Source organism: Podarcis gaigeae (genome assembly GCF_964106915.1).
Source record: "Podarcis gaigeae genome assembly, chromosome: 2".
Classification (NCBI taxonomy): Eukaryota; Metazoa; Chordata; class Lepidosauria; order Squamata; family Lacertidae; genus Podarcis; species Podarcis gaigeae.
Genome location: NC_139679.1, coordinates 69,870,877 through 69,895,512, shown reverse-complemented (window position 1 = coordinate 69,895,512; position 24,636 = coordinate 69,870,877). Strand labels below are relative to the sequence as shown.

The 24,636-nt window shown below is 47.8% G+C and overlaps 1 protein-coding gene across 1 annotated transcript in view; it reads right to left on the bottom strand.

The window, feature by feature from the left end:
• The window catches only part of FGFR4 (fibroblast growth factor receptor 4), a 49,475-nt gene that overhangs the window by 6,766 nt on the left and 18,073 nt on the right, over positions 1–24,636 (bottom strand). Inside the window, 8 exon segments of the mRNA XM_083726252.1 lie at positions 321–514; positions 1,668–1,806; positions 2,929–3,119; positions 3,940–4,063; positions 5,494–5,660; positions 6,148–6,237; positions 7,653–7,919; positions 15,815–15,955. Coding sequence (XP_083582378.1) covers positions 321–514; positions 1,668–1,806; positions 2,929–3,119; positions 3,940–4,063; positions 5,494–5,660; positions 6,148–6,237; positions 7,653–7,919; positions 15,815–15,955 — 1,313 coding nt within the window.

Genomic DNA, 24,636 nt, shown 5'->3' with positions numbered 1-24,636 from the left:
AGGGCAGAACACGCACACCTAACACCAATAAGAGCCATCTACAATGCAAACAAGGTCCATCTAGCCAACCAGATGCTGCCCTGACAGTTTAGCTGAACTTGGGAGAGCTGTTTTCGGATATCTGCATGGTCTGACTGGGATTTTACTACCCTGAATAATTTGTTGCACTCCAAGGATCTGAGTATCTCACTTTGTCCATTGCTGACTCTGAGCCAGCAGAGAACATTGTGGGCCCTTGAAAACCACTGCAGTGGCACAATGGATCCTTCTTTAAGGTTACTGGGTACTTTAAGGTTAGTTCTGGGTCTTTCAGTACCTACCTGCCGAATGAGCGGGAATTTGGAGAGTTTGTGTACGGCCATGGGCTCCAGGGGCTGCTTGCTCGGCTGGGTTTGCATCCGGCACAAGACAACAATGACAATAGCCATCGCGATGGCTAAAGACCCCGAAGTGTAGATAATTATATCGGTATACTTGATTTCAGGGGCATTTGCCTCTTGCACTTCTTCTTCTTCTGCAATAGCAAATAAATCCACAGTTAGCGTGCTTCAGGAGGGTTACACCTGCTTTGACCACAGCAGGTAGCCAGCTGGACTGGAGGGAACATGGCAGTGATGCACGGTGTGTACATCGGCCTGCAAAAACAGCCTGTCTGTACCTGGCTGCAGAGCCTATCAGTACCATAAACAAAATGCATCCCACTGATTTCAATGAGAGCCTCTAACATATGTTTAGATCACTTTTGACTGTCATAAATGGCGCATAAAAAGATAACTCTGGCTAGATCATACTCTCATCCTTGAGCTATCCTTGAGCCATCACATAGCCATTTTAAGGCAGTTGCCTTTCAGTGAAAACCTAGAGCTTTTGCTAAACAGAAATTTCCTAGCTCCTGGAATTTCATGCAGTATCTCTTCCACATTTAATTACATATACAATGTGCTGTTTTCAAGCTCTAGCCATTCAAAGCCTAGGCAGAATTCATTTCATTACAATTCCCCACCCCACCCCTTAAGATGTACTTAGGCCTTTTTGTTTTTAATCAGTGGAATATGACTAATTTGTGGGTATTAAAAAACAGCACCTAGTCTCCACCCATTTATATTACCTGCATCCTTAATAGCTATGTAGGAGTGTTGGTCTACACAACTATTCAAGCTGCAACGGCCCTGTCTGATTTTTCACCTGCCTGCCCTAATTCTCCATTCAAATCAAGGGACTTAAAAGTGGCTGGATTCTTCCTTGTACAAAGTGGGTCCAAAATCCAGTCTGTCTTTTCAGGATTTATACACTGAGAAGTGCAGCATCTCTTTTGATGGACTGAAGCTGTCATATTGTGATTGATATATTGACAAAAGACAACAGTAGATTGTTCTGTATAATTCTACAGTGAATAGATCTGTCATGCTGACTGACTGACTGGCAACTTAATGCTCAAGTGGGGCAGTGTGTCTTGCAATTTGTTTTCAGCCATTTATCTCTCTGTCTCTCTCTTTAGCACATTCATCTCATTGGATATTCTACAGGGGTACGACATGCACAGTATAGTCCCCACCCCCAAGCGTCTCCATTAGGAAAGGTAATCTCTGCTTCTAGCTCTGCAAAGGAATACCCTACTACCATTATCCATCTTTCCCCCCATCCAATCATCCACCGTCCTTTCTCACCTGGAAGCACAGTGAGCCAAGCTGACTGGTATGACAGGCCAATGGAATTCCCTGCCAGGCATGTATATTCCCCAGCATCTTCCATGGAGACATTGCGCAGGTACAGCACTTCCACCTCCGAGCTGTTAATATCTGCAGTCTGCCAAAATAAGTTGCCAGTGGGAGGCAGGGAGAAAAACATTAGTTCTAGTTGACACAAAAAGGTTATTCAAGCTTCTCATTGGAAGGGGAACATCTTGCTTGCTGCCAATATATCTTTCAAGGATGCATCTTTATCTCATAAATGCCTGATTAATGGTCATGTACCCCAATCTCTGGTGAGGATGCCCTAAATAAGTGCACCACAGCCATTGCTAAGTTTTATTGCTTCCAAGCGACTCTTCTACAGAAAATCATGTATGAAGCCTCTGGGCTTGAGACACAACAACTCTGCTGTGAGAATAAGCAACCCAACTGGGACAGTGCTAGACTGATGATGCAGCTCTTTGTGTTTGCTTGTTTTCTGGACATACACTCTAAGCCAGTGTTTCCCAACCTTGGGTCTCCAGCTGTTTTCAGACTACAGTTCCCATCATCCCTGACCACTAGTCTTGCTAGCTAGGAATGATGGGAGTTGTAGTCCCAAAACAGCTGGAGACCCAAGGTTGGGAAACACTGCTCTAAGCCACATCTTTCCAAACTGTATGTCATGACACTTGACTGCAGTGTGTAGGTGTGATGTGCAAACATTCCCCATGTTCCTTCTGGGGCTGGAAAGGGGTTAGTTTAATTTCTGGTTTGCTAGTAAAACTGAATTACTTTGTCATATAATGATACATGTCTAAAAAGTGTGTCACTAACATGAAAGGTTTGGAAAGCTATGCTCCAAGCTTACAGAGTTGGTGCTATTGAAAGTAGCATCTCAGCCAGTCTTGGACCTCCTCTCTCTCTTTGCAAATAAACACAGCAATCACTCTTGTAAAAGCCTTCTTTTAAGATAAACTTTGGGTTTGAAAATGTTAGCTTAGGCGCATATTGCAAAATGTGCAATTCTTAATATGGGTAATAGGCTATATATGCCCTTGGCTCCACAGATGAGGCGTCAGCAACTAGATTTAGACCCCTGGTCTAAATCTAGTCCACTGAAAGGTGCCACTTCCTATCCAGCCCCTGCTCCCCCCCCCACTCCGTAACCTCTGTTGTTTGCCTAAAAGTGTGGGGGAAAGCGACCTTCCTGGCAATGGAAATCTCTGCAAAAAATAAAAGGGGGGGCTCTGGTTACCTTAAGCACTTGCACATAGGGGACTCCATCTGGGCCGTAGCTGCTGCCATTCACTTCAATGTGCTTGAGCCACTGTATGTGGGGCTGGGCGTCGCTGTAAACCTTGCAGAAGAACTCAACGTCGCTGCCCACCACTGCGGTGGTGTTGGCCGGCAGCCCGGCTTGCAAGATAGGCCTGTGCGGAGATCTCTCTGCCAGGAAGAGAGCAGGGAAAGTTGTTGTCCAGCACAGCTGAAGACTGCCAGGTCCCCCCCAGAGGAGCTAAGGTCATGCTCTACAGCACATAAATCACTGCACACGGAGCTGATAGTGCTATCACAGCCGTCCGGGAGTGCAGAGGCACAGCCAACTGTCAGGGAGTTACCCCATCTATCAAAGCGCAGCAATTTCTTCTCAAAGCTCCCTAGTACAGCAGTATATGCAGTCCCGCCTAAAGGCCTGGTGGGATCTGAATGTCTCTCTCCCACCCCCCCACCCCCCACTGCCCGCCATCTCCTTCCAGCCCAGCAGATCTGATATTACTTAATGCCATGGGCTGAACTCCCACCCATGACTGGCTCCAGAGCCTCTTTCCGGTGATTACAAGTAAGCCCAGAGAAGACAGATAATGAGGGGCTGAGAGATAAGGGAGCAAAAGGCTTAGAGCTAGTCCTATAGATCTAGGCAGGGCTAATTAATTTCATCTGACTTTATGGCCTGGGAGATCTCCAACTCCCTTTGAAGTCAAAAGCGGGTTCGGGGCATTTTCCTTCTCTTTAGGGGTGCCTGAGGTCAGGGTGGCGAGCCTTGTTCCTTCCCACAGGAACCTGGCAGGCTGCCAGGGAACTGGGGTCTGGCATCCCACACAGACACAGAAGCACTCATTGGCAAAGGAGTAAGGAGCTTTTCAGGCTGAAGGTGGGGGAGTGGGGGGACAGCCCACTTTCCTTGTCTTTTTTTCACATGTTGCTGCGGAGGGGGGGGTCACATATCTAGATTTGGAGCAGTATGGCAGGGAGAAGGCCACCTCACCTAGCACATCCAGGAAGTAGCTGTAGCGGATGCTGCCAAACTTGTTCTCCACCAGGCAAGTGTAGTTGCCTCGGTCCGAAGGCACCACACTCTCCATGACCAAGCTCCAGTGTTGATGCCTTAGCTGGGTGGAAAGAGGAAAAGGCAGAAGCCAAGATTATCACCTTCTTTTAAAAGGGCTGTCCATCAGGGCCATAGCTGTCAACGTTTCCCTTTTTTAAAGGGAAATTCCCTTATTCCGAATAGGATTCCTCACAAGAAAAGGGAACAAAAGTCCCTTGTTTTAGACACAAATCCTTTGAGCTATATACTAAGGCCAGCAAATATTTCTTCATTTACAAAACTATTTATATACTGGTGTATCATAGTAACATATCAAAGCTGTTTAGTATCTATATATTTAAAAACATGTAACAATTTAAAAAACAGAGACCATCAGCTAACTGTTGTGAAAAGATGTACAGTCATACCTTGGATTCTGAATGCCTTGGTACTCTGACGTTTTGGCTCCCAAATGAATGTTCCGGTTTGTGAACGTTCTTTGAAACCCAAATGTCCGACAGGGCTTCCGATCGGCTGCAGGAACTTCCTGCAGCCAATTAGAAGCCGCGCTTTGGTTTCTGGACATTTTGGAAGTCAAACGGACTTTTGGAACAGATTCCGTTTGACTTCTAAGGTACGACTGTATTCTGAATTGCCTGCATAATCATGGCAGAATAGAAAAGTTTCCCACAGGTGTTTAAAGGTCGAGGCAGAAGCTGCCTGCTGAATCTGTTGGCAGAACACTCCACAGGCCTGGGCTGATGACACTAAAGGCTCTTTTTCATGTTGGTGTCAAATGAGCCTTGCCAGTGCAAGGGACAACTAACAAAACTCCTGCAGCTTATCTCAGTGATTGTGCTGGCATACAAGGGTTCCAGCAGCCCCTAAGGTGCCCTGGACCTACGTTCTTCAGTGCTTTGTAGATTAATACCAATCAACCTTGAACCTGGCTCAGTAGCAAATGGGCAGCCGGTGTAGATATTTTAACAATGGTGTTTGCATTATGTGTTCATGCTCCATTGTTAAGGAATGGGGCACGTCCATAGGCTGACCTTTTTTAACAATGCACTGAATCGAGCTAGGGAGCAGAAAGAGGAGAAATGCAGGCAAAAGAGGTGGAAATGTCTAGCAGCTGCTCTTTTGATGGAAGCAAACTTTTGCAAATTAATATATTGATCTGGCAAGGCTAGGGCAGCCAGAGCAAAAGGGGATCAGGGGCACAGCAAGTCCTGAAGAGGGTCCTGGAGTCTTTGGACAGAAGGCTGAATTCCCCAAACTCACAGAGTGACCCTTGGTTTTCTGCTGAGTGGCTTGTGCAATATTGTGGATTCCTTATAGCATATTCCCTTGTGCCTCTCTCACTCACTCACACACACACACACACACATACCCCTCAAATCCTAACTCATAAAAACCTGGTGGGCAAGGCAGCTGCGGTCCCAGCCAGGTGGATGAAAAGGGAAAGGAGGGCAAGGGGAGAGATGGCAAATCTCTAAGGGGCTGGGCACTTACCCTGATCCCTCCAATCCGGTGCTCCCCTCGGAATTCCCTCCCATTCTTCAGCCAGCGGATTGTCGGGTTGGGGCTCCCAGAGGCTGGGCAGCGGAACTTGACTGTGTTCCCTGCTGGGACTGCATACAGCTTCTTGTCCATTCTGTGAGGGTGCGTCCAGTAAGGTGCTGAAAAAGGCATCACACTATTAGCTCCAGCTTTTAATTCAGGCTCAGGGGAGCCTCACACTTTAGGGACAAAGGTCTGTGCTCTACCTGATGGTGGCAGCAAACCCTGGATTGCTCTCAGAGAAAGGATACGCCAATGGGATATGGGAGAGTTCAAGGGGAGAGCAGGTGTCTCATAGGGACCTAGGGATGTGCCAAAATGCACAACAGCAACCCTTCCACTGAGGAACCTCAACGTTCCACGAGAAATGAGTGTGCTTTGGGATATCCGCCAAGCTCAAGCAGAGCTCCCTAGTTTGCAGGCAACTGTTATCAAACAATTTTGGGACACATCGACAGCAGAGGAGGATTGGGAAGTAAGAAAGGAAGATGTCTGGCCACCGTAAGTCCATGTACTTACTAAGCACCCCTTCTTCACCCAGTTCCCTCTCCCAGCATGCAGCAGCACCCAGAACTGAGTGAAGCACAGCCAAGGAGGCATACTGACCTCGCCGGGTATGTATGGGCTCCTCAAGGGAATCGGCATGGGCACTCTCCACACCGCTGTCTTCATCGTCATCACCAGATGCCAATGAATCTGAAAACAAAATGGTAATTCTTTCTAGTCTTGCTTCTTAAATAACCATAGGGCACTGAACAAGTGGCAGTTATCAAGGGAGCACCTGGCTACAGTGGACCAGCATTTTCTTAGCAGGAGTGTAGAGTAGCAGGCAAAATGCTAACTGGAGTGTGTTCAAAGGTGACTGGGGGGAGAGGAGGAGAAACACTGTTGGCTGCTACAGTTCTAGCTCATTTGTTTGCTTATTCTTTATTTAGTACATTTAATTACGCGCCCTTCACCAAAGGTCCCTGGGCAGGTGGACAACGCAATACGAACAGTAAAATGCAATCAATAGCAAAAAATTAAAGCAACCACCAAACAATAAAAGCATATACAGAAAGTAATCACCGTGCACATTTCCAAAAGCCTGCACAAAACCCCAGCGTTGATATCAGGAGTACATCAGGAGGCAGAGAGTTTGGGGGCCACCACAAAAAAGGCCTTCTCATGTGACACTGTCCCTTGGACCTCTGAGGGTGTCAGCAGACCACCAGTGGGGCCTCTCCTGCTGATCTTAAATCCCAGGGCAGAGTACAAAGGAGGAGGCAATCTATCAGGGTTTGTTTTTGTTTTGTTTTTTTAAACCAAAGTCATTTGGGGCTTTACATGTTGAAGACAAAGCCTTGAACAGGCCCGGAAGTGATTAAGCAGCTCGCACAACCTTCACAGAAGGGGTGTAATCTGAGATCTACCAGCTGTTCCAGGCAACCGTCTAGTTTCATTGTGAAAACCAAGGCTCATATTGTAGTGTCCTTTAGGAGGAGCGCAAAGTTAAATAAATTATTGTTCCTTTGACCAGGGGACATGCGAGGCATGTGTGGCAAAGTCTGTGTTGACTAGGAGCTGTAGCAGAGCAGATGCTTTGAATGCCAAAGGTCCCTGGTTCTCTGGCATCTCCAAGTTAGGCGAGGAAGGACTCTGGAGACCCACTGCCAGTCACTATGAACCAAGGGTGGCTGACCTGCGAGTTGTGGATCATGTCAAGACCCAGAAATGTTTCCAAGTGGTCCCCTAAGACTTTTTGCCCTTTTTATTTTTTAACACCCACCTCTGTTTGCTGCTTACTTCTCTTACGCACTAGTCTTTGCTAGCCGTTTGGGTTGTTTCTGGGTGTCCCTAACACTTCCATCCCCTTCTTACTCTTAAAAAGGGACCTCTTCTCCCCTTGGGGTGCTGACATGGCAAGAATGTCATAGAGCTGTTTCCTCAGCTCTTAAGACCTTCCTCCACTGACACCGCTTCTCATTTTTCCATTCCACATTGGACTAGGAGGAGAGGTCTTTGCCCTGAGGAGCAGAAACATTACTGAGCAAACATGTGCCATACGGCCTTCCCTCAAACCAAAAAAAAGGGTTGCCACCGTTCTGAAGAGAGGCCGGAACATCTCTTACCCACAACAGAGATGGTGAAGTTGCGCAGGCTTTCCCCGGTGCTCTGCGCTCGGCAGGAGTACAGGCCTGAATCTTCATAGGTGGCTTCCACAATCTCCAGCATGCTCTGCCGCATGTGGATGCGCCCACTTGGGAAAAGCTGCTTGGCTTCCTTATACCATATGATCGCAAGGCTGTGGTTGGTGCTGCAGTAGAGCTTCAGCAGACTCCCCGGGTCCAGTAGCAGGTGCTCCTCCTCCGTCTCCAGCATGTGGCTGTCAAGCATCTCTGTCCAACGCAAAAAGAGGGTCAGTGCAAATGACAGTGTGAGCTCACTTTAGAAACAGCGCATGTTTAACACCCGTAACTCAAATGCTCTGGAATATGGGATAAGTAGGGACTCCCTTTACCCCAGATAGATGCTAGAAGACACCAACATATAACCCCCATTTCCTCCCTGGACCACCAGAAGGCATGCTTGAAAGTGTTGGAGCATGAGAAGAGTGACCCTCTAGGAGATGGTTGAATGGGTTGGTCTCACAGGCTTCTGGTTGTCCTGTGCACAAGAACAATCAGCCACCAACTGTGCCACCCCAAGGGCACTCAAAGGGCAAATGCCAGAGCTCAAGGCTGCCTGAATTCTCCATCCTCTGACCTGGAAGCTACATCAACCTTTCCCACATGGAACAGGGTTGGTTTTTTCATTTGGGAGAGGAAAGTACTCTGCATATACATGGCAGCAACCATTTTACGTGCATCCGATTGATGTGTGACCATGTGCACACTCATCGCCGCAGACCCGGAAGTGGCCTGGAAATGGGGCACAATGGGCCACAACAGGGTGGGGCAGGCTTATGCTCGCTCTGCCGATGTACGCAGGCACCAGGAATTCAACCCCCCCCCCCCCCGTGGAAACAGATGCCCATAACTTTTGTTGTCTCACTTGTTCTTAGAACACAAGTCGGTCGAGCCCCTTACAGGCGGATCTTCAGTGTTCCCATAGTGGGCTAGCACTTGGAAGCTGATCCAATTTGGGAGTGTCTGTGCACTAAGCAGACCTGATCAACAGGAGAGCAGCTTGCTCTGGAGCAGAAATGGGAAGGTCTGGAGTAGGGGGGGGGAGAGGGGAAATTGGACTTTGCCTCAACTAGAAATATTAGTGATTTGGGCAGGGGAGCCTATTTTCACCTTCAACATGATAGGTGAAACACTTCTCAAACCTGTGTTTTAAAATTGTTACAGAGGCAGAATTATTAGATCCAAGATTTTAAAGGAGTGGTGCCACTTTCGACTGAATTACTAAAGAAGCAACACTGTAAGTTCAAACTCTCAAATGCTTCACAAAACAGAACATGATCAGGTATTTGATGCAGGAGGGCAATCTGGGAACCTATGGAACCCATCGCTTCTGAGACATGGTGGCGAGGCATTTGCACAACAAAGTATCTGCTTCAGATTGCTGTATCTTCTACATTGGGAAATAAACTGCTGTTTGTATGTGGAAATATACACAGAACTAGCAGCAAAACTGTGTTTTCGCTTCAATTCCTTCAATTTTTCTGTTTTCTGAATATGACACTCAAAGTAATTGAGAGAGCTGTTGCTGAACAGCTTGGTAGGTTTCTGGAGGAAACATTGGCTTTAGATCCATTTCAGTCCGGTTTCCGTCCTGGTTTTGGGACCGAGACGGCTCTGGTTGCCCTAACAGATGATCTCCGTAGACAACTGGATCGAGGCGGGTCAGGACTGCTGATCCTCTTAGATTTGTCAGAAGCCTTTGACATGGTCGATCATGATCTTCTGGACCACCGCCTCGCAGACGTGGGGATACAGGGCATAGCCCGTAACTGGTTGTGCTCTTTTATCTCTGGTCGGGGACAGAGGGTGGCACTAGGGAGGGAAATGTCGTCGCGCCACTCCTTGGTGTGTGGAGTGCCGCAGGGCGCAATCCTCTCCCCAATGCTTTTTAACATCTTTATGCGCCTCCTTGCCCAGATTATCCGGAGCTTTGGGCTGGGCTGTCACCAATATGCTGATGACACTCAGCTCTATCTGCTGATGGATGTCCACACCGACTTGGCCCCGAACACAATGACCAGATGCTTGGAAGCTGTGGCTGGATGGTTTCATGGGAGCCGATTGAAACTAAATCCTTCGAAGACAGAGGTCCTATGGCTGGGTCGGGATGGCATGGGGATGAGGGACCAACTCCCTTCTCTTGCGGGGGCCCAATTAGTGCCATTGCCTTCCGTTAAGAGTTTGGGTGTAATCCTTGACGCCTCCCTTTCCATGGAGGCGCAAGTTACAGCAACAGCCAAGGCGACATTTTTCCACCTTCGCCGCATCAAGCAGTTGGTCCCTTACCTTTCCCGCCCCGGCCTGGCCACAGTGATCCATGCGATGGTCATCTCCAGGCTTGACTACTGTAATTCACTCTATGCAGGGCTGCCCTTGAAGCTGTCCCAGAAACTCCAGCGGGTGCAGAATGCTGCAGCGAGACTCCTCACGGGGTCCCTGCCATGGGAGCATATTCACCCAGTGCTTTTGAAGCTGCACTGGCTACCGGTGGAGTACAGGGTCAGATTTAAGGTGCTGCTTTTGACCTTTAATGCCCTTCACGGCCTAGGACCCTCGTACCTACAGGACCGCCTCTCCCGGTATGCCCCACGGAGAGCCTCAAGGTCCATAAATAGCAACACCATTGTGGTCCCGGGCTCTAAGGAAGTTAGATTGGCTTCAACCAGAGCCAGGGCCTTTTCAACTCTGGCTCCGGCCTGGTGGAACGCTCTGCCTCATGAGACCAGGGCCCTGCAGAATCTGATTTCTTTCCCCAGGGCCTGTAAGACAGAGTTGTTCCGCCTGGCCTTTGGCTTGGAGCCAATTTGATTCCCTCCCTCTCTTTCTTTTTTCTTTTCCTTCTCCTTCTGCGATGAGGCTACATTTTAATATTTTAATGTTTCAGTATTTTAATGTTGTATTTTTTAATTTTGTTTTTAAGTTGTAATCTTTTAACTTGTTTTTATTATTGCTTGTAAGCTGCTCTGAGCCCAGCCTTGGCTGGGGAGGGCGTGGTATAAATAAAAATTATTATTATTATTATTATATTATTATTAAAGTAAGGTCAGAATATGGATCTTTCAGACATTGATTCTGCTTAGAGAGATGAAGTTAAGTTGTCATCAATGATATGTTATGAACTGGGATGGAAACTAATAAATAAGGACAACTTTTTATCTACAGTGACTATGACTCTTTTAACACAGCCCTGTACATATTTATTCAGTCACAAGTAAGTTCAAAGGGACTTACTCCCAGGTAAATGTGCAAACAATTGTGTATGATAATGAAATAGCATTAACTTCTTCAGTATTCTGGAAATTGCAGAATGTGTCTGTCCAAATATATTGCTAGTCCTCAAACTGCATGTTACGGGTGTTTGTGTTCTCTAGAAATATGAGTTAGTTCCGTTTCTGCATGATAACATCTAGATATTGTTCGAAAGTCCAGATAATAAAATCTATTTTTCATTTGCTCAAATGTTGATGTCATCCATTAACAACTTTTCCTATTTTCCCAACTGACAACAAGATATACTGTACTTGGGGTGCAACAACTGCCAATGAGAGCTGTAACCTATAGATAATACTGTTATTGCCAAGGCATTTCATATATGTACCAAACAGCAGTATTTTACATAGCAAGGTATATACAATATATTTTACATCCTTACACCACAGTCCTATTCATGTCTACTCAGAAGTAAGTCCCAATGAGTTCAATGGGATTTACTCCCAGGTAAGTGTGTACTGTATTGCATCCTTGATCCTTGGTGGTTAGGCTCAATATTAAAGTATCACATACCCTTCAATTTCCCCCTAAATTTCAGTTCCTCCCAAAGAATGATCCAACTCTCCCTCCCCCACAATATGCACAAGGCTTCAAGATTTCTGAAAAACTTGCAATTTTATTCGGGAACCTCTAGAACACCAAATTTACCAAAAACCATTAAAAATGGGGCAGAGGCTCAGAGGAAGATTCTCCTGTTTCATCCCTGACCACTACTGACTCAGTGGGGAAACACTCCAATTTTAGGGGGATTTTAGCTTGTGCTAGAAACATTTTATGACTGGTTGAACATAGGATGCCAGGTGTACAAAAGCCAGTGATTGTATGCAGATTCTATAAATGTTGATTTGGGCGGAGGAAGCGATATATTTGGGGCTGGTGCTCACAGGGTGTCGGCGGCAAGCGACTGCTTAAGACCGAGACAGAGAAAGAATGAGTGGGATTTCTAAGGACTAGGTAGAAATCGCTAAAAGTATGGACTACAGTTTGAGGGGAAATGCAGTCACAATGCGCGCTCCCCCCCCCACCTGCCACCTTCCTGGGGATCCTCTGAGCCTAGCTCACAAGCCCCTTTGTCCAGCGCCCCCTCCTTTGCCTCTTGTTCCGTGGAGCAATGATGTCATCAAAGCCCCTCTCCTGCCAGTCCTGGACAGGAGAAAGGATCCTGGCAGACACTGATGCATGACTTCTCTGCTTAGCTCTCCCTCTCTCCCCCGGCACCACATCCCACCCCGCCCCTTCTCTCTCTGTGGGGGCCCTCGATTGAGTGGTCACTCTCAGCGCCCAGAGTGACTGTTTTGACAGATTCCAAAATGAACATGTCAGGAAGCCCGCGACCGCTGCCCCTCCCCCCCAGCCCCTCTCCCCCAATCACCATTGTCCCAGCCATACTGCTCCTTTCCCGTGCTCTCTCTGCCCCGACTTACAATAGGGGCCAGTCCCCCTTTCAGCAGACGGGGCTCTGCCTTTGCAGGATTGGGCGAATGGTCATGTGGGGGGGGGGGGGGGAGCCGGAAGGATGGGAATGAGATAAGCAGCCTCCCCTCCACCCTCTTCGTCAACAGGAGACTCATTTCCCCTCTCCCCTTTTCATTTAGCTCCATTCCTCCTGCTCGCTTCTCTCATGCTCAACACAAAAGGCCTTCCCCCCCCCCTATGGCATGAGTGGGAGTGAGAGGTTTCACACTCAGCTGACTCCACAACTTCCCACCTCCCTGTTTGTCTAACCTGGATTTGAACTATAATTGCTTTGGTGACCCATCCTCCTTCTCCAAAGTTAGCCTGGGTTGCGTGGGAGCCCTGCCAGCTCCCCCTTCTCCCCACCCCTCCCCACAATGCCTCCAACCAGCTCAGTCACAAACCAGACCCATTCTCCCAAGTTTGACTGATGCTAGGTCTTCCCAGCTGATGAATGCTGGCCTCCCTTCATGATGCTCTGGGACAGAACTCTGGGTGGGAGGTGGGTGGGGTACCCTGATAGGAAAACGCTGCCAACCAGCAGAGACAGCCATGAGAACGCTGTTATGATAGAACTGGCTCTTTCTTACTTTACATCCACCATCACTGTCCCTCCAGCAGCTAGGTAACCCTGCAAATCTTGGACAGCAAAGATTTTTCTTTCCATCCTGAACCTTGGAGCTTCTTCATTTTAAAACAAACAAGCAGCCATACCAGGCAGCTTCAGATGGCAGCTGGGTTAGATGCTACTTGGAAACTTCTAAGAAAAAAAATGGTATGTGCAGGGGGACTCCATAGACACATCTATCCCCAATTTAGGGAAACTCTTGCACAACCAGGACTGGGAGGCTTTGAATCAGCAACTAATGCAACCTTGTGAATGTTACTACCTGGAGTGGACACCTCGCTTGCTTGCCTTCATCACTGACCCTGAGAATATGCTCCTGTGAAGACAGGGGGGGATATGTTCCCCACAGCTGTTCTTTACTACCGAAGCACTTAATGTAATTGCCAAGGGTAATTTAAGAGTTTTCTACGGATATGGCTTCAGACCGAGAAAACCATTCTGATTGGAAGGGAAGCAAGCCCCCACCTTTAGGAGAGCTTTAAATAGATACAGAGCCCATTTGATTAGGAGTCTTTTAAGAGACCCATAGAGCAAGCAGAGGCTGTTTCCAGAGTAGCATTTCAGAGGGCGAAGAGTGTTCAAACAACAAAGTTTGCATCCTGAACAAATCTGGAAAAGATTTCCAACTGGAGGACCCGATGGCAAAGATACCATCGTTTCTCTACCCTTTGTCAAAATCACACTTGAGAATAGCTCACTTTAATTCACTGAAGGGTCTGCATCCTTCTAAACAGTTTGGTGGGCCTCTTGCCCCCATGAGAAAAATCAGGAACAAATATGGAGCCTCCCAGTTCCGCAGGTATAACTTGCACAAATGGTGAAGATACGCTAAAGGTGTCTTCTAAAGGTTGTATGTTTAGCCCTGCCTCCTGTGTGACACAGCTCCTCCTATCCCAGGGGATAAACATCAGAAGTGGGGGGAGCCTGCCCTTGGACCATGGGGTTCTAGGTCACATGGGAAGCCTCATGTGCCAAACAGGCTCCCCACTTCAGAAGTTTATGGCTCAGCATGGCAGGAGAAACCACAAAACTTTAGGGATGGGGCTAAACATGCAACCCTGTAGCCACTTTCACAATGCTTCCTTCCTTCACAGAGTAGTATCTGAAGAGCGCTTAAGGGAATCTAAATACTAACACCTGGGAAAAACACCCGGCCAAATTGACTTCAAGGAATTTCAAGTGCTAATACATAGGATAGGCATTTGAAGCCCCTGTCCAGAACATCACCCCCACTTTTCATCACCCACCTTTTTCTCTTGAGTATATATGGTGCCTTCTGAAAACAGAATACAGAGAATTGCCTATATGCCAACTGCTACAATAAGCTGAAGCCCACTCCCCAGGTAGCCAGGTAGGTGATGGTAGAGCATTACAGTGCTCAGGGTGACAGCAGGAGCAGGGGCACATAGGCACAAATAACAATATCCCCATCTGTTTGGTGGCAGGGCCAATAGCAGGATAAATGCCTTTTCTCAGGCATGAGGGATGGTGCCAAGTCCCTGGCTTGGCATTTTACCCTCACTCTGCCAGAGGATGCTGAAAGTACAAAGCTAGACCGAAGGATCAGCAGTCCTAGCAAATTTGATTACTCGGAAGGGGCCAGTCATCAAAAACGCAGACCACATTGGCCAATAACAAAACCAAACTACTGTACACAAATTCCAAATGTTGCCTTTATTACAGGGTTTATCTGACAAGTGGAATGCCTGCATTGTGTGTCTGGCTCCCTTGCAAGGGCTCCACAAAGCAGAACTGCAGTTATTTTGACAAAACACCAGATCAGACAACTTGTACAAGCGACATCAACCCTGCTATATATGTCTAACAACGTACTATACTCCTATCATACACAAATCCATACACAGGTGTTTGGCTGCACTTAGTTCCGTCTTGTAGTTACCTACTTAAAACTGATAAACAGAATAAAGGACGAGGCAATCAGGAGGGGGAAAATTAAACTAGACCCAAGGGAGAACTTTGGTCCTGGTTTGTAAAGCAGGAAAGCACATGACAGAGGCAGCCAAGGGAAAATTAGGCCCTATCAAGACCTTGCTCTCACAGGCTGGTTACTATGGAAAAATCTTCCCCTTCCCTGGCACAAAGTGTTCCCAGGGAATTCGGGCTAATCTGGAGGAAATTGGTATTTAGATTGTGCCTAAATGTACAAGTAGTCTCTGTTTGAGGCTGGGATCTCTTATACGCTGGAGCACAAAGCAAACACCTATGTGAGCGCTCTTTGTGCCCCCTCCACCAGCACAAGGACAGCCTTTCAAACTGTACTTTCGACTCTGCAGCCATCACCGCTGCCTGCGCTCTGTGTAAGCGCAAGGAAGGGGTGGAGGGAAGGAAGAAGCTGGGAACTCAAAAGCACCGTGAGCCATTCCGATTGATTCCAAGCCGATGCCGCCGCCTACACACACCACACCAGAATAGGGTGGATGTGCTAAACACACAGAGAAGTTAAGGCTAGCAGGTTAGAGGAGAGCAGGCTTGCAACACATTGAGGCACTACACGTATAACATGAATTAGGCCAGTGTAGATGGTGTATTGGATGTGGGAGGGCTGGTTTCCATCTCTGCCATGGATCTCTCTCTCTCTCTCTCTGTATTCCCATGTCATGGCAAACACAGGAGAAGACCATACAAGCCTCAGAAAATGAAGAGTGTCCTATAAACACCAAACAGTCATAGCCCCTGAATAGATGGCCACCCTGACTCTTGCACCCAAACACACCCTAATCTTTCTGCTCACCTGGTTTCATCATTCCTTCAGCAGAAGCAGCTGCCCAAGCACATGTTGTTGCCACTGCCAGGAACCTGAGAAGGCCACACAGCAGGGCTGTCATCCTGTTGTCTCTTCTTGTCCCACGGCTCCCACTTGGATCCTCCAAGCCTAGATTGAGAAGGGAAAGGGATTGTCACTCCATCGAGTTTTCCATTGCAGTGCAGAACGATTGTGTATCCTATGCCCACAACCATCTAGAACTCCCAATAATACATTGGGGAAGAGGTAGTTATTAAGACAGCAGTACCTGTAGCCATTCTAGGCTGCTGGACATTTTCTTTGGAAGGAGGATTTGCCAATCAGCACAGAAGAATCTGTTTGCAACAATCCCAGAATATGCCCAGTTCTGCTCGTGAGTGAGCCATTGTACCTCAGTGGTAAAGCCCAGCAGCACCAAGTAGGGCTAGGAGAGGTTTCTGTCTGAAACCCTGAAGAGATGCTGCCAGTCAGTGTAGACAATACTGAGCTAGAGGAACCAGTGGGTCTGACTTTGTAAAAGGCAGCTTCCTATGAGATGCTGATGTGAAACAAATTCATTTCCTGGATAGAACACTGCCTACAGCATTGCACTAGAATTCTACAACCCTCATCTTGAGCATGAGGTGGCCTCCCATTGAGATGCACTACAGAGGCTGGGTGTCACCTAGCCAGCTCTTCATGGCCAAAGTCCACCAGATTATCTTAAGATAGTTCCTGCCTGGAAAAGACAGCCCCCATGGATAAAAAATGTAAATAAATAAATCAGGATTCTTGGCCTTTGGCATGACCCTGCCACCACAACTTGCTGGCCAACTCCTGCTCCTATGCCTTTCTTCCCCCCAAATCTCAATGGTACAACCTTCTCATGCACTTTGATAATGACCCAAGGAGCAGAACAAACCATGGGGTGGGGAGGAGAAGAAGAAATACAAAGTGGGGCAGCGAAAGGAATTCTCGTGCAGGACGAAAGCGAGTTTAAGTTTGAACACGTGGTGCTTATTGGTAATAAACTCACGGCCCGGAGCGTGCGTGCGTAAAGGCACTTCCACTGCCCAGCTGCACACAGTCCAAAGAAAAGTTAAGAAGCCGGTTTAAAAGTGCCGCCGAAAGCCACGAGGTTCGAGAGCACGGTTAGGAGCACAAGCCCCGTTCAATTAACGCAAGATTTCCAAGTGCGCTTGCGGCCGTGGATTGGCGCGGATGGGCAGGCGCGTCCAGGGCGCGCGTGTCGGTGTGAACGGTGTGAGTGCGCCGCGCCTAGGGACGCGTGTCTTCCGTGCAACCTGCATATCTGGGTGCCTGTTCCCTGGGAAAGGAGCGTACGTGGTGCGAGTGCAGAGAGCAACGCCCGAGAACAGGCTCTCGGGGGCAGCTTAATCTTTAATCCGAGCGACAAAAGAACCTCTGCGCGCCCGGACAGTTTGGTAACAGATTTACAGACCCTCCCGGTCAAAGTCCACCGCCTCCCCGGGCACGGGGAGAACAGCCCTTCGCCCCGCCACACCCCGGGGAGCCTCCTGGGTCGCGGCGGACAAGAGACCCGGATCTCTCTCCCCGGGGGCCATTCCTAGCCCCGCAGCGGACAACGTAGACGGAGTCCACCTCACCTCTTGCCGCCGCCGCCGCTTCAGCGCTGTCCCGCGGCTCCGTGCTGCGGCGCGCTTCGCCCGGGCTCCATCCCTCGCTGGGCAAGCCGGCTGGGCAAGGGAGCGAGGCTCCTCCACTCCCTCGCTCGCTCCCCGGTGCCGGCCAGTCGCGCGGAAAGTGGCCGAAGAATAAATCCGACGGCCGAGCGCGGCGGGCTCCACAAAGGTTCTTCGCCGGCTTGGTGGGAGCGATCAGCCCGGCCGCGCTCGGCTCTCTCCGCCTGCAGCCCTCGCGCCTTCTGTCGGCTCCAGCAACAGGCGCGGGGACTTTGTAGCGAAAGCTCTCGGGTTACACCCCCGCGCCGCGCGCCGCCGGCCCGCTCGGAGCCAACAATGGGCCGCGAAAAGAGCCAGGGCCGAGGGGGAGGGTCGCAGGGGCCCCGCCCCGCCCCTTGTCCCCTCCCCTCCCCCTGCGCCCTCCCCCGCCCGCGCCAGGGCCTTTTCACACTCACATTAGCTAAATTCTCTCCCCCAAAGCTCCGGCAAAGGGGATTAAGCGGAGTTCATTCTCTGCCGGGGCTTTGCTTCCTCTCTGCTGGCAGCGGTAACTGGAGACACCACTCATTAAACTCCTGCTCACAAGGAGCGCGTCGTGGAGAGGGTCGGGGGGGGGGGCCCTTTCGGAAGACAGAAACGCTGCGCGGGGATGTGTGTAAAAATAATTAAAACCCCATGGAACCCGACGGAGCTGGGGCGAGGAGAGGCAAAAAAAAAAAAAAAAAAAAAGGATTGTGCACTGGTGTACATTCAATAAAGCGTTTCTTAACTGCCCGCCAAAAAAGCAAGAGCTTGCATTTGTAGGCAGAATGGAGTTCTACATGTGGAACTCACGGCAGCATGATTTTTATTAAATTCGATTTTTCTGTCTTTCTTTAAGGGTGCTGGGAATATCCAGATTCCACCTACCAACTCCATAAAGTTTCTAGGTCTGATGGTAACCAGGATCAAAGTTACACCTGTTATCTGCTGCTTGTGAGAGACATGAGTGTTATCCCATATGGAGAGATAGAGGCAACACAGAAAAGAAGCTCCTCAGCTTGATGCCAGGAGGCCAGCATGTCTCTGAACGCTGCATAAAGTTTGGACCCAATTAACTACATCACTTAGCTTAGTGGGAGGATGTGTCAGAGATGACTTGTCGCATGTTAAGCCAAAAATCATTATGGGAATTTAGAAGCAGCTGCAGTTACCGGGAAGCAAATGGTTAATATGTACGCAGACAGCTGCACATGGACACAGCTAACTGATTCTTTCTGCAAGACCCTCTGTAACCCAACCAGGAATTCTAGGCTTTGGCAAGGAAGGGCTGGGAGAGTAGGTTCTGGTGGGGAAAAGATGCATAGAAGTTGTCTTAGTGCAGAGCTCAACACACACAAGAGCATTGTGTGTCAGCGTGTGAAGAATGCTTCCCCATTATTACAGCTACAATATAAGCGACTGTGTCTAGCTTAGTTGGAGTAGAAAGTGTGGTATTTACTTTCAAGCTTTGGGCGTTCTTTCTTAAAGTGGTGTTGTGAGATATACCTCTAACCTACACCAAGGCTCTCATCACCCCTTGCCATTTGGCCATGCTAGCTGGGGCTAAAGGAATTTGGAGTCCAACATCAACCAGAGGGCCACAGGTACCCCACCCCTGATCTACAGGATCACAAATTGAATAATAGATTTGTAGAGTTGGAAGGGACCTTTGTTTCTGGCAGCACACATTATCCCCTCATTCAAAAATCTGGATTGGACAAAATTTTTTTTGATTCTGATGGGCATCTACTGAGAGGATGGTGCTTTAAAACAGGGGTTGGCAAGGTTTACTGGCCATGGGCCGGATCACTCCCATGGAGATCGTCCGTGGGCTGGACTGGTGCAGCGCAATGCCGGAAATCGCGTCTGCACATGTCTGCGGCGCCGAAAATTGCTTCTGCACATGCCCAGATGCCAGAAATCGCACCTGCGCAGAAGTGATTTTTGGCATCTGGACATGCGCAGACGCCATTTCCGGCGCCACTCAGCGAGTCCCCGCGCCGTGCTGGTTTAGCGCAGCACACAGGGGACTTGCTGAGCGGGCAGCTCGGTTTGGGGGCAGCTCGTGGGCCGGTAAAACGGTTCTTCATGGGCCGCACGTTGCCGACCCCTGCTTTAAAAAGAACGTAAGAGCCTACTGGATCAGGTCAATGACCCATCCAGTTTAGCATCCTCTTTTTGCAGTGGCCAACCAGATGCCTATGGGAAACCCAAAAGCAGCCCCTGAGCACAACTGCCCTCTTCTCACTTGTGATTTCCAGCACCTGGCATTCAGAAACATACCACATTCAACAGTGGAGGCTGAACAGTGCCTTCATGGTTAGCTGCCACCGAAAGCCTTCTTTTTAATGGTTTCCTACCCCACCTTTTGGAGAATATACCCTTCCAAGACAGATTCAAACAAATCAGTTTAAAAAACATTACTATTCCTGTTATACAAAATAATGGGGGGGGGGTTTACAATGTTAAAGCAGCAATGGAAAATAGTTCTTTAGACACAATCACCATAAAATCATCCATGTGTAGACCGCATTTTTTTATATATAAAAAGCATTATGTGTGGTCCTAAAGAACAATGGAGAGGTGTGCATATGAATTTTCCTAGAAAGAGAGTTGCAGAGAAACTGAGACTACTACCAGAAAGAAGTCCCTGTCCTTGGCACTTCTGTTTTTTTTTTTTATAATAATTTTTATTAAGGTTTTCCAAATTAGAACAAATCAAAACAAATTAAATCCAATCTATTGCCAATAACTAGGACTTCCCCTCCCTACCCCCTCTTGTGTTCCAAATCTTCCAAATAAGCAATTAAATTCAACAAATTCTTATCCCCAAATTACACTCTTCGTCAATAACCCAATTTATCCAAATTCTCGTCCCCTAAGATCGATCTATACCCTTCCACGGGTTTCCCCCTTTCAAACATAGTACAGATGAAAATAAGATAAATGTAAATAATAATTTTACAGCTTTTGGATTCCAATTTTCCCTCCCCTCTTTCCCCTTTGCGTTTCACCTATCCCTCCACTTCTAATATCTTCCTGGAGTTCCCACATTACACTATATCCCTCCGATTCTTTGCCAGTCTTTAATTACGGATGTCCAATCGTAGAAGGAGTCTATCAAATAAGGGCCCATTTCTTCTATCCAGGTTTTTATATCCAGGAGTAAAAACTCCAATTTTGTATCCATAAGCTTGTCAAACCTGAATATCCCAATGAATGTCCTTGGCACTTCTGGAATAGCTCAGTCAGTAAAGCATGAGACTCGGGGCATGGGTTCAAGCCCCAAGTTGGACAAAATATTCCTGCATTTCAGGACCCTCATGGTCCCTTTCAACTCTACAATTCTATGATTCTCTAGACTCACCAACCTAACCACTTTCAGCAGTGGACCAGAGAGACACCTGCATTGGATGACCCTTATGGTCCCTTCCAACTATGGAATTCTATGTTACTCACCAAACTAACCACTTTCCGTGGTGGGCCAGAAAGATGGTCTCAGATGCTGAGCTGTAAGAACCACCCTACATTTGGGGTCTATGGCCAGGTGCTAATAATCTGGGATTCAGATGCATGTTTGGAAAGGGAAACAATGGGATGACAGTGAATTATCAGACCCCGCCCTCCCCCCACCACACACAATCTTTTCAAAAGAAAAAGAAAAACACCAGCAGAGGCTTTCTCTGATGCTCTATCACACCAGGAAGCCTCCAGAGGAGCCACATTGTCTGTGCTTGTTATCACAATGTGGGGATGGTTATCCACATGAAGGAATTTGCCTCATTGCTCTTCCCAAACAGCTAAGCAATGAACCATCCATATTTCTCACCCCACATCTTCCTTGTGTTATAAAAAACTAGGGTGCAGACATATAGCAGACACACACTCCACAGAAAACCAATCCTTCACCCGTCAAAATTTAGGGAATACTCCCTGGGAGAAATTACACTTTATTTTAGCACACAGAACAATCCCCAAAAAAGACATATTGGCTCTCCTAGTGACTCTAAATATTTCTTCTGCAGAAGGAAATACCTTGGAGAAACCTTTCCCAATAGTTCTTTCACCCAACCTTTCCCAATAGTTCTTTCATTCAAATCCTGTCTTAAAAGCATATTTTGTGTATGAATAGGGTGGGCCTGTGACTTGGATTCAAGAACTAAAGTATTTATCATCTCAAAACAATAGCCAGACTGCCCAGGTAATGCAATCATTATCAGGTATCTTGGCAGGCAGGAGAGAAGCCTAACTCTCAATTTTTTGTGGTTGACTGCCTCTTTCTGTGATGCATGTATGATGCTTTTAGGGTGGTTCTTGGCAAAAGGGTTGGGCAATGTCTAAAGCCTTTAAAGGTTCCTGCACACTTTGTTCTTGTTCTCTCGCCTCCTTGCAAGGAAGGGGGGAACTCTATTGCAACAGGAAAAAAAAATCTGCTTTGCTTTCACTAGATCCTGCCTCCATCCATTCTCCTCTGACCAATCATGGACTTGGGGGACTCAGAGTCCCTTGATGGGAAGTTGGGCTGTAAAAGCCAACCCCCATTTTTCCTACAACACTCGCACTGCATTGCTTGGCAAGCACAACTTGGATGGATTCACCCAGTTTTGGGATATATATAATCTATCCAACAGCAGCTCCGAAGCTTCCAGGTTGGCTGTAGGAAACACCCTTTGGAGCAACTTGCCAATATGCTCTCTGCTGCTGCCTTTGCCCATTAGCCATTGTCTCTTGGTGGCAAACTGCAGATGGAAGCACTGGTGGGGACAGAGGGAACAGTAAGGCTGGTTAATATAATGAGCCAGGGGCAAGCTGCCCCTCCCCTCCCCTGTTTTGTCATGGAAAAGCTATCACAAGATAGCTAATTAATCAACAGCAGTGGCAGCCTCCCAACTCAGTTTTCCATGCTGAACAGGGGCTATTGAAACTGCTGATTAAATCTCTCCCTTAAAGTGAAGTTGCATCCAAACAAACTCACATTCCAAACCAACTACTCCCCCCTCCCTCCCCAGCTATTCTTCCTGGGCAGATCTTCATCTGTGGAGCATCCTCCTTTCAGGCAAAGCTTTCCATATCAATAGGCTCCCAGAATGGGGGGATTAGCTATGGCTCCCCAGTCCCCAGGTAACTGTGGCCTTTGGGCTTAGTGGATGAGCTTGCCTGCCGCACAGCCTTCCTTGGGTTTTCTTCCTTCCTTTCTTAAAGGGTGAGAGCAACAGGCGCAATAGTTTTACCTGGGGTATAATATGGGGAAGATGCCCTCCAACCCTTTACACCCTCTTGAGATCAGGGAAGGGTTGTATTCAGGCAGAGATAGCTCAGTTGGTTAGAGTGTGGTGCTGATAACCACTAAGGTTGCAGGTTTGATCCCCATATGGGACAGCTGCATATTTCTGCTTTCAGGTGGTTGAACTAGATGAATCTCAGGGTTCGTTCCAACTCTATAGTCCCATGAAAGAGGGCAAGTGCAAACGCCTCCATCACACTCTGGGTTACAAATTTTAGGTGTGTCTGTCTGTGAATTAGCATGAAACGTTAATACTGAGTCTCAACTGCATGTGTAGGTTATTGCTGTTGTTTTGCTGCAGGGTTATATACACCCTAGGAACGTGAGGTCATTTGTGGCTTTCTGTCACATGCACAGCTTCATCACCATAAACAATGACATCTTGCGTACTTTTCCAAGGGAATTCAAGGTGGCTAACAATCAGAAACTACAGTCACAAAATATAAAGCAATTCACAATAAAATATGAGCAGAAAATCCAAAACCCAATAATAATTACAAAACAGCCATCTGAACGGAAAGATCCAAATACTGTACAATAAGGGGGAAATATTCAACCAAAGGCCTTTTTAAACAAACACATCTTCACCAGCCATCTAAAGGTGGAGCTCACTTGGCAAAGGCTTTCTACAGGGTGGGGGAAAGGACAGAAAAGGCCCTAGCCAAGTAGGCCTCATAGTTGTGAGGGGTGCAGAGCTGGGGCAGGGTATCCCAAACTTGGGTCTCCAGCTGTTTTTGGACTACAGTTTCCATTATCCCTGACCACTGGTCCTGCTAGCTATAGATGATGGAAGCTGTAGTCCAAAAACAGCTGGAGACCCAAGTTTGGGAAACCCTGAGCTGGGGGATGATTGGAGCAGGTGGAAGAAGGCTGTCATTCAGTGAAACAGGTCCCAAGTGACAGAGGGCTTTGAAGACTAACAGCAGCACCTTGAAATGAGTGCAGAAACAACTCACCAGGCAGTGCAGGTCACAGAAAACTGGTACAATAGACTCAGTGCCTAATACCTGTCAACATCCCACCCGCAGCATTTTTCACTAGTTGCAGTTCCCAAAGGGCAGCCCTATGGAAAGTGTATTGCAGGTCACTAGGGCATGAATGACTCTAGCAAGGTCTGACATTGTCAGGAAAGGTCACAGCAAACTGGCCAAAGCTTGGAAAAGGCACCCCTTACTACTAACACTACTGGCATGCCTAACAAGAGCGCCAGGCTATGGAGTATCCCCCAAGCTATGAACCTGATCTTTCAGAGGCAGCAGAACCCCTTTCGAGAGTGTAAACGCAAACCTATGGCAGATGGTTCTACTGCCAACAGCATTTCAGCTTTGTCTGGATTAAGTTTCAGCTTGCTCAGTCCCATCCAGTCCTTCCTAGCTACCAAGCAGTCATTTGGCTTTTGAGTGACTCCCTCAGATCAAATGAAAATGAGAGATAAGAGCTGAATGGCATCAAGTCACATGCACTGAAGACCCTGCAGGTTCAGCCCTGACATGTTGTGCAATCCATGTGTGGGTTTTAACCTCCTTTCTAAGGAGAATTGCTTTCCATGGTGGAATTATGGAACACATGAAGTGATTTTATCTGAGAGGAAACCTGTTGGGGGAGAGGAGAGAAGGAAAATAACCCCCCTTCTTCTAGACCCTCCAGCCTAAATGTGTGATATTGGCCTCCCTGAAGGGGCCAGAGGGCTTAGCCCTGGAATCTGCGGCCAGGGCTTAACTCTGGAACATGCGTAAAAATCGTAATAATGCCTCTGAGTGCCCAATGTTGTAGTGTGTTTCTTTCACCATTGAGTAAATAAGAGCAGTCATCTGGGATTAAGAGGGAAAACACTTCCAGGTGAGACCAAATTGACTTGCAAC